Source organism: Tyto alba, unplaced genomic scaffold (assembly GCF_018691265.1).
Source record: "Tyto alba isolate M040663 unplaced genomic scaffold, T.alba_DEE_v4.0 Super-Scaffold_38, whole genome shotgun sequence".
Lineage (NCBI taxonomy): Eukaryota > Metazoa > Chordata > Aves > Strigiformes > Tytonidae > Tyto > Tyto alba.
The window spans coordinates 253,300-264,262 of NW_024881313.1; the positions used below are offsets into that span (position 1 = coordinate 253,300).

At 36.3% G+C, this 10,963-nt stretch overlaps 1 protein-coding gene across 3 annotated transcripts in view; it reads right to left on the minus strand.

Annotated features, from left to right (window-relative positions):
- UBE2E2 (ubiquitin conjugating enzyme E2 E2) overlaps positions 1 to 10,963 on the minus strand; it is a 215,752-nt gene that overhangs the window by 203,379 nt on the left and 1,410 nt on the right. For 2 of the 3 annotated variants that reach the window (XR_006166201.1, XM_042801780.1), the window contains exon 2: positions 7,377 to 7,565. Coding sequence is in view for 2 of the 3 variants with exons in the window: in XM_042801780.1 (XP_042657714.1) it covers positions 7,377 to 7,552 (176 nt within the window). In the remaining variant the exon portion in view is untranslated. The remainder of the gene's footprint in view (positions 1 to 7,376; positions 7,566 to 10,963) is intronic. The other variant, XM_042801781.1, reaches the window with a different exon arrangement.

The following is a 10,963-nucleotide window of genomic DNA, read 5'->3' on the forward strand; positions in this document are numbered from 1 at the left end:
GTTAATACACCCCAGGAGGCAGTTAGCCTTTGTTGCTGCCTCATGTTGAGCTTGCTGTCTGCCGGGATCACACATCCTTCACAGCAGAGCTGCTCCCCGGCCTCTATCGCTGCAGGGGCTTAGTCCTTCCCACATGCATGATGTTACATTTGTCCTTGCTGAATTTCACAAGTTTCCCATCAACGCTTTCTTGCAGCCTGTCAAGGACCCTCGGAGCAGTAGCCCTGCCCCTGCGTGCAACTGCTCCCCACCAACTTGTCATCTGTCACCTAGAGAGTGCACTCCGTCATATCCGCCAGGTCACTGATAAAGACATGAAGCTGGGCAGGTCCAGTACAGATCCTGGCAGCGCTGCACTCCTTACAGGCATCCTGCCGGAGCTCCTCCTCCAGGCAGAGCAACTTCACTGCTAAGGATTTTTGGATATTCCCAGGCTGACACTTCCATGCCAAGTCCTTGAATTCCTGATCTCTGACACATCTGGCAATATGGGCTCTTCCCTTATACCAGTGTCTGCATGAGAGCCAGTATCTCACCCTCTGAAGACATTTAAACATACAGACTAGGAGTTTACGGAGTTCCCAAAGGAACTTGTAGGAGTTGACAGTCCACAAAGACTTGCCAGAGTATGATGCCATAAGCAGGACTGAATATGGCTACCTTCCCTATAAACTACACCCAAGGCTTTTTAGTAGGCTACCTCAGTGCAAAAACATGAGCATGTAGGAGGAGGAAGGAAAAGAAAACCAATTCAATGTACTCTCAGTATTTTCTTCCCTTCTCCTTCACCAGATTTCATGTACAGGAACAGATTGCTATTCCTGTAATTCCCTCCACTAAGAAAACCTGCATGGTAATAGCACTCAGATTCCTGAGTCACATGCTCAAGTCACAACCCAGAAGTTCAGGCCTGACCTGAAGTACACACATATCTTGTTAAAAATGACAGCCACCCATCCTGCACACAAATATAGGCAAAGAAAATAGTTTATAAAAACAAACATTCAGGTATACTGGCATATAAAACATAAAAAATTAACAGCTTAATTCTCTATATAATGTTAAGATCCAAATACAATCTTACACGCTAAGGAGTCTCACAGCCACTATCAAAATTCCCCTTATGCCACTATGAGTTGATTTTATGGCTAAAATGAATAAATGAACTAAAGGCAGTAGAGGAACTGGCCTGAACCAGAAATTCTTATCCTTTCTCATTCACATTCTGAAATAATTAGGACATAAGTGGGCAAGATTTGTAGGTAGAGGTGATAATTGTTTATTAGACCAGCTAATATAGTTGAAAAGGTAAAAACACTCTTTCAGATGCTTAGCTTTTCTTCTAACACCTATGCACCCCAATCCTACATACACACACACTAGGTACTCCTGTAAAGGGGGAGAAATTCGATGTTTATTTCCTTTTTCTACTCATTTAAATATTTACATCTCCAGTACGTAGAATTTCCCCAATAAATATCATTCCTTTCTTGTAAAAATAGAGGCAGAGGCTGCTCAATCAATATTTGCAGCAAGTCACTGTAGTAACACTGACAATCCACCACATTTTTTAAAAGGGAAAAAATCTAATTAGTGAAGTCTAAGCATAACAAACATGTTGCTTTTAAAAAGTTACTCAATTTAAAACAATCCCAGCAGTTCACACCTTTTAGAAGGGAGATCTTCCAAGTGTGAGAGATGCTTAAAATGTTTCTTCTGTATATGTCAAATTTCTGCTGTGTTTTTGAAATTTATACTATCACAAATTCAAATCACAGAAAACCCAGGTAGCGTGGAACGTCCTTCAATTTCATGTTTTATGGGTTGTTTTGCTTTTTCTGCCTTTTGGGAAGTTACAGAATGATGTCATTGAACTTCTGCTGAGTCAGGGATTATTCCTTTGCTTTATGTATAGTAGTAGGAGCAGTTAATATTTCATTGCATTACATTGAGTCCAAGACACATCAGGAATAGATTGACAAGTGCACCTTAAGCCCTAGATGAAAAACTTTCCATTCTTCCTCCTAAATCCTAACCCATGTCCCTTCCATTATGAAAACAAGAGTATAGAGCTCTCTCATTTTCTCCCTCTGTTCTAGTTCAACTCAAAGTTTCTAACTTCTAATGCCAAGAGCACTAAAATGGTCCTTTATCAAGCTTTTCCTGTGATTGAGCAAACAAGAAAAAAATACCTTTCTGCTTCAAGCAATAATTGATCAGATGGTACTTTCTATTTATGTTCAGAAGTCCTAATTGTTTTTGCAAGCATCTAAGATAAGGAGATGTTTCATTCATGATTATTTTTATACAAACAAGATACAACTTATTAATATGATACTGTCCACCAAATGCTCCTCAGCAAGTTGTTCGTATTTATTCTCCTACTCTGTGGCATCCCAAACTAAAATTAATATATACACCTTACACCTCTTTTGCTGCAACCTTATTCTACCTTGCATTCACACTGAGAGCACATTCATAAAGAGTTTCTACAGAGCAGCTGACACGCGATAGCTTGTTCACATATCACAGCATTCAAAGTTACAATTAAATCGTCAGACAACATCCCAGAGAGGCTTGCACTGATAGAGACCTCCAATGTGCAAGCTGGCCTTTGTCTGCACGAGTTATTCCACTGCTCTACCACTTGTTTCATATCTCCATTGAGTTGGCGTAGGAAAGGATGTACCTCATTTCCTACGCTGACCAGAGAGGATTCACCGTGAGAATACGTGGCCTCTGGCAACAAAACATTTTTTGCAGAGTCCCTTCTGGCATCTCTTTCTTTGAATTTTCTGCCTCAGTACAATTATGTTTATCTATGTCAGAGAGGAAAAAGGATCCTCAAATAAAATCATCATATATATCCAGTTTAAATATAAACTACATACTAGTTTACTATATATTGGGTAGTGGGGTGATGGCAGGGGAAGAAGACCTTGATAGTAATCAAAGCCCTGGGCTGTACACACAGGACATTTAATTTGCAATGTCAGACCTGGTACTCTTTCTTTGGTTTTAAAGAAGTCATTTGACTCCTCTTTCTCTCATATATATATATATATATATATATATATACACACACACACAAAAATATTTTTCCCCTCCATTTACTATCAGAAAAAAACAATCATAGTTGCCTTCCAGTAATAGTGCAAAGGTTAATCTACCCCTAAATTCAAAAGCATGAAAGTACATTGTGGATTTCAAATATTATTAGTTCTCACAGACACATATTTAATACTGTTCCAAGCCTAGGGGGACTGTGTGTTGTTTCCTTCATGAAACAGTTAAAGTTCTCTAAAGCTAAGAGAGAACTGAACATGTCAGAGGTTTCCCAATATGAATAATACGAAAAGAAACAAAATAAAGGACTATATGACAGTGAGCTATTTTCACCACGTCTACCTTTCTAAAATACATGCCTCTTTATCCATAAAAGCTAGGTGAACCAATACTCCATACTGAAGAATATGCTAATCAGAAAATACTAAGGAATGCAATCGCTGGTATGCATTTCAATCTTATATAAACTGTGACTGAGCAGAAAATCGATCTAAAGATGGTTAGATTCACACTGGAGGAAGAGAAATGTTCTCGCCTTCATACTAGATGCACAGCAAATGACAAGGATATTTCTTATAAGAAAAAGCACTCCATGTTTTGCCATCATATTCAACATGCCAAATATCATTCCCAGATTCCTTGAAAATAGTGCCGTGATAAACTTCTCTGAGATAAAAAGAGAGGGGGAGAAGCCCCCTCATTTTTATTTTGTTGAATTTCAAACAAATTTAATCCCTTATCTATTTGCTGCTCCTTAAGGTTGTAACTTCTTACAATAAAGGATTACAAATAAAGGTTTAAAGTTCACAATTCCTTGTCAGCACAGATATTTATAAAAAAATTCCAGGACTGGACACAAAGGTTGACAAATTTTCAACTATCAGCTTCAGTAGCCAAGCAAAACAATACATTTATTTGTTGAGCTACTATGTCAGCCAGGAATGGTTACACTTCTCTCAATCCAAAGGTCATGCTAAGATTTGCTACTTAAGAGGTAACAAGATGCCTGCTGTTTTCAAGGACAGCAATTCAATTCCATGTCTGAACTGTAATTGTGATATGCAGCAAGTTTCTCAATCTTGACATGTTAGGTAAGAAAGGTTGCTATTTAAGGTGATGCCCTCTGGGTGAGGAAAATTGAAGGACTGGTACACTGTATGACATATGCTGTAAGCTATTACACCTGTATAGCAGCTAGTCTTAAAAGTATTAAGAGAGAAGGACAGCATGTGATGGCATTCTGCTTTCTTGATGCCATCTATAGCAACGTGAGCAGAAGAAATTCTGTATCTTAAACCCCACAATCTTACTCAAATATAAATTCAAGTGGTTTCATATAGCCTCCATAATCAGATCATTTTGGAAAGCAGTAAACCGTGGGAGTAGTATATTCATATATAAGACATGGTGGCAGTTTACTTTTACACAAGCAAAAGTCAGCACACTGCTAAATCTTGATTTATATAAAACCTAATGCTACTGAAAATTCTTTAAATCTGACTACATAAACGTACAAATAAAAAGCAGAAGTATTCCAAATACAGATGCACAAATCTTCATTCTAATCCAAGATATACAGTAGGTATCATAATGTAATCCAAAAATACTGTGACTACAATTCCATATGAGTGAAACAGCTTTCCAAGAGAAAAAATGTGGCTTCCAGACTCAGGTGGTAATCAAGCCTGTAGTCTGTGACTTTAGCTCCAGTGCTACGTTAACTTGCTGGTGTTCTCTACTCTAAACAGGAGTTAAGGAATCTTGACCAAATCCACAACTGCAGTACACTCTGTTTGGGGTTTATACTGATTTTAGAAGAGTTGATTGCTTCAACTATAATGGAGTTGCTAGAGGGAATTGCATAGTGAAACACTTAAGTGAAGATTATTGTGACTTTAGAGTAATGCCATACAAACCCACAGAATTCAAAAGCTAGAAAAGGAAAAAGTTGTTTTTTTTTTTTTTTCCACAAGGACAGCTGAATTACTTCAATTTATTTCAATTTTTAAAATATCTTTTTTTAGCCTGGTCAAGAACAACATTTTCATTGAAGGAGTATAGCCTTATTCCTTCACTATTTTTCATTTCTAAGGAACAAAAATAATAATATTATTACAAAGATATTTTACATAGACAGTTTCTGTAATACTTGTCACATATCAAGGACTCTATGCCATTTTTCTTTCCTTCCTTCATGTTACTCCTCTCCTTTTTATCCTCTAATTTCTGATTCTCCTTCCTTGAGGAATTACTGATTTTAATTAAAAAGCAAAGAAACAAAACCTGCAATATGAAAACCTGGCCAGATTACGAATGTTTATAGAAATTTAACCCCACTTCTAACACAGTGACAAACTACTGAATGCTAAAAAAAAAAAAAGTAAAAAATACTATGATACTATTAAAAAACCCTGTTACTATAAAAACTGTTGCTGTGATCCTTCCACAAAGTACTATGACACCCAGCACTCCTAAAACACACTTTTTTTCAAAAATATTATTTATTGTTCACATATCTACTGAACTCTTACAAATCATCTCAGCTTTTAAAATGCTTAATCAAAGGCTTTCCTTTAATATTAGTACACATGTGAAACTGGCTTTAGAGTCTAACTGGCAAACGTACTGATGTCAGCCACTGGCATAATTAGTTTCAGCAGAACCATAAGCAGATATGATTAAACTTTAAAAGGTTTAAGTAATTTTATCACCGTGAAACACATGTTGATAAAAGCTCTAAGCTTCGAAGATACAAAGCTAAGATTAATAGACCAATTCCTGACATATTGTTATTAATTTTTTAATAGGATATTGTCCACAGGCCTCTGTCAGAATTGTGGCATCATTACATTAGGCATTGTACAAAGTTCAGAATACACAGACTTTTTTCTAAAGATGCTAAAAACTGTTTGTGACCATAAAAGTCATGACTAGTCCAATATTCCTAATATTTAAAAAATAACAATAGCAGGAAGCAGATGAAAGAGAAGGAGGCCAGAAACCATAATGGCTGTGAGGATTAACTACACAAATAACATCATGATCTGAAGTGAAAGCTGGGTTTGGTTTTTTTCTTTTAGTCATAAAAGGAAGCATTGGCAAGTTTTGCTGGCCACCCTGTAACTGATATGACTAGGTAATCTCCTAATATTGTCATAGTAGGAATGGGTCTTCAGAAGGCATTTCACTGGGGAAGAAAAAAAAAGAAGGCTAACTGTAAGGAAGGTATCTGTGGCAGAAGAAACAGATGACAATACCTCACTGGAAAGACATAACATACTTCAGTTCAGAAAAGTATGCAAACGGTAAGGGACAGATTAAGCCAAGATGAAGATTTGAATCCTGAAGAGATGCATACACACATTTATATACTAGTATTTACAGCCTCCTACTACATGCATATGTTATAAATTATGGCCTTGATGCTTCTTTACCACAGCACCACAGTGGCACAACTCCAATGGTTTTTCTTGCAGTTTATATGGCCTTGAATTAGCAAAGAAACAGGATCTGGGCATTCTGCATCAGGACAGTCTGCAGAATTGGTCTCTCTTCAGATTATTTCAAAAGTGGTTTTTAACTTCAATCATTATAATCCCATTTGAATTCTGTTGCCTAGACTAACACCCCTACATGTACTAATGGAGCAACACTAAGATGTAAATTCCTTCCGCCCGATCCAAGCAAGTCAATCATTATCTGGAGATTGACAAGATCACATAGAATAATTTAAATACCTATTCTACAAACCTACCTCTCCTCTCAAATAGAAAAAGAGAAGGAAAAGAAATGCATATTAAAACAGACCACAGTTTAAAGTAATGAAACCAACATGCATTTGTTGTTCACTCAAATATTTTTGACCCGACCATCAGGAAAAAGGAAACACAGTACTTTACAGCAATAAGCATTATGTTAGTCCTAACATGATGAGTTACTGAACTGTCTGAAATGTTTATGGTTAATTAACTGTTAGTTACACTTACAAGTTTCAACATCAGTCATACGTACACATACAGAGATATATTTTATAAGGCTACAAAACTGTCTGAGTTTTACTAGCAATAAAAAAAAATGTTAGCTTTTATCATGCAAGCTACTATTAAAAACATGTGAAAGAGCCAATCTGTCAAAGAAAGGAAAAAAGTATACAAGTCTCATTATTGTGACCAGTCTCCAAAGGCTATTACATTGACATAGTAGTATTATAATAAAACAATAAGAAAATTAATATACTGAGTCAATACATGTGTCTGATGGTCTCCTGAAAAAATATAAAGGAAAATAAACAGACGGAAAGAACACTGTACCTTTTAGCACTAGTTGACAGTTTAGCAGCTGTTTTGCTTGATATTTTGCCCTCCTTCTTCTTGGGTTGAACTTGTTCCCTTTCTTGTTCCTGCTGAACACCTTCACGCTGATCTCCATCAGAGCTGCCTCCACTAGTGCTTGGACTATCATCAACTCTCTGCCCTTCTGTAGACATGGCAGATGCTGCACTGAACAAGAGATAAAAAAAAAATAAACAATAAAAGTGAGCTTTTTCAGAAGAAACTGCCCAATAGTACTTCTTACATGCCTTAAGGATGTAACACATGAGATTTATGTCCTTGTCTTAATATATAATGCTTGTGTTAGAGACTTTGGTAATCTCAGTACTTAACTGTTTTGCCATAAGCACCTTAACAATAATTCAGGAGTTGGTTATTTTAAACCCTGTACCAAATAAATAATAAACACATATATATATGAAAAGCATAATTTATTGTAGTTAAGAAGGAAACATAATTCTGCAAGTATAATACCACTCACTCTGAACGATATTTTTCAACTGCTCAGCAATATCATGAGTTCCTCTTCACTACGCCACCAGTTCAAATCTAGCCTGGTTCATTAAAAAATGAGAGCTGTTATTATCCTAAGACTCTCTGTTATCCCATATGAAATAAATCTGTAGTCTTATTCCAAGTCTATAATGTGGGTTTCCACATTACAAAATCCACATCTCAGCATGCTCGATGGAAACATTCACAGAACCAAAAAGCACTGACACGGGATTGTTTGTATTTACTAAAATGGTACACTTCTAGAGTGGTAAGCATGCTGGTAGAGGATAGAAGGAAGTTTTTTCCTGACCAATTCTGTTCAGGCAACACGAGGCAACAAAGTTGTCAGAGAACACAAGTGACAAGAAATCTCAGTATATTTCAGAAGTCAAATTAATGCTTTATTTGAACAATTCTGGTATTAGTTAGCTATTTTAATTTCTTCCTTCACTTTAAATAAGATAACAATATGATGACACGTGAGGAATTACAGGCCCACCTGTCATGACTTCTCAAACTGTTCTAATGAAGGGCAGATGTCCATTAAAAACTCTTACTGAATTAGCATATGTGGTGGCAATGACTGTTAGAAAATTTTACATATACACACACACACACACAAAACAATCAAAAAAAAAAAAAAAAAAACCAAAACAAACAAACAGAGGACCCACAAGGTATTTCCTTTAACTCTAAACCTGTAGTTTATATACACATTATATATATATATATCCTCCTTTAGAGATTTTAATAAAAGAACCACCTTCAAAGCACACAGGCCCAAATGTTACTTGCTTACACCCACGCAACCCCCATATATCTGGGTGGTTTTCTGATCAAATCTGTCTGAATCAAGAAATTGCTCTTTCATACACAAAGAGTTTTAAATTGCTGTGAACTTTGACTTGCTTTTCCTTTTACCAGTGTACAGACCCCATCACAATTAAGAACAAAAGTATTCACCTGGACTACTACATGTTTTAATACTCTCTCAAGGGGGAACAATGAGATCACAGGCTCAGATTCAACCGTGCTCATTCAGTGGATTAAACAAAGTTCATCTCCCTGCACATATATATGGAAAGAGCCAGTAAAGGAAAAGTAAAGTAACATCAATGCCAACAGGGTTATGTTGAAAAGGATGCTTTTTAAAAAGGTCATAACTGTTACAGTTATAGCTGCATGTAAGGAAATAGATTTATTCCTCTCCTGCAAAAGCCTTACCGAGATCTAATTTTATCCAATAGTACACACTGTGGAGTGGAAGAACTAATATTTTCAGGCATTATTGACACAACACAACTATCTTCAGGAGGAATTAGATCTTTTTTTGTCTAATTTATGAAGCTATACTGAAAGGGAAATCTGGAAGTATGGCATTCCTTCAAAATGTTTAGATGCTAAAAGAAATAGCAAGTAATAGCAAGTGATGGGAATGGGACTAGGTTAATCAGCTTAAGCTATATTTTGGATTTTATAAATATATTTTCATATATAAATTTATATACACAACACCTACCCTGCTCATTGAAGTAACTGAAATAATGCATAGTTTGCATCCTAAAATTAAAATTCAAAAATTGTTCATTCTTATAGAACAATTTTTCCTGTGGTACAGCTACATTATATTTAACATCACTGATATCTTTACACAGGTTAGTGCTTAGATATTTACATCCTGGTTGTCAGATTTTAAGATAAAAGCAACAGAAGATATTGAGGTAACAAAAAGCAGAAGTATCTTATTCTGTCAAGTCAAAATATGCATTTAATACCTATAATGTAATTTCAATGGTAGGTATCCATCTTCTTTGCTTCTACATACAGCTAAAATACAATCTCATTTTTTTTAATAACACTTTCGATGGCCTTTATTTGCTCTAGATTTTAGTTCTGATCTTTCCTTAATAGATCTAATTTTAAAGCGAAAAATTCTCTTCACAATGTACATAGGCTTTTAACACCGTAGGCCTGAAAGTTAAAAGCATATTTAACAAAGCCTATATGCATAGGACATCTGCTGTGAATAATCTTGGATATAAATATTACTATTATCCCAAAACAACTGTATTCACTTAATAAATTCAGGTTACTATCCAGCAGACAAACACTGTAACAGTAGCCCAGAGCATATAATTACTGTAACATGTAATGCCAGGATTTACAACAGGAAAATGCTTAAATCTGTCATTTGATGTCTGGCTAGTCTCTTAGGTTTTTTTTCCACTCCCCTTCTCTCTGTTCCCCTTTCTGACATCCAGGCAGTTCTTTCAATGCCCTTTCCCCCCACGAGATCTGCAATTTTAGAAATTTCGCATAGTTCCAAGGGATGCTCAGTATCACAGTAAAAGTGTGTTTTAAAGGTCCTGAAGTTAGACACTTCAAGTGTGGTCAAACTTAAAAGACAAACCCACACATGAGCAAATAAGAGAATGGGAAAAAAAAAAAAAAAAATCAACAGAGGGGATGACACTGTTAGGAAAACATTTCACTGTCATGAACACAGACAGAGAAATACAAGATACTCCTTGAATCTGGACAGCCATGAATGTGTTTGCAACTGTCACACGGTGCGAGAGGAAAGACACACGATGTCCAAGTCCCCAGCTGCCAGTCTATTCTACATTCAGATGAGGGTTGCTAACCTCCCTGCTGTTGTGCTGAGAAAAATGAGCAGAGGGGACAGAGGAAGGAGTGAAAGGAGACTTAAAAATCTCTTCCTTAACATGAGATGATTCAGCAGAGACACAGATTACAAGTGTAACTACAGCCATCAATTCTAAGTGAAGAGTGTCCAAAAGATCCTGCTTCTGTCATATATATCCACTGCCACCTTCCCCTCCCTCTTCAAAAGGAAATAAATAAATAAATAAATAAATATATGAAAACAAACCACAACAAAAAAAAAGACAATCTCCACCACCATCCCACACCCCCACCCCTCCAAAAAATTAAAAATAATCTAGCAGTCAGGGACAGAGAGATCCTGGCAATGTGCAGATAGGTCCCTAGGGCAGGCAGTACTAGTGATGATGTCTTTCTAAGGCGGTCTTAATTTCCTATAAATCAAG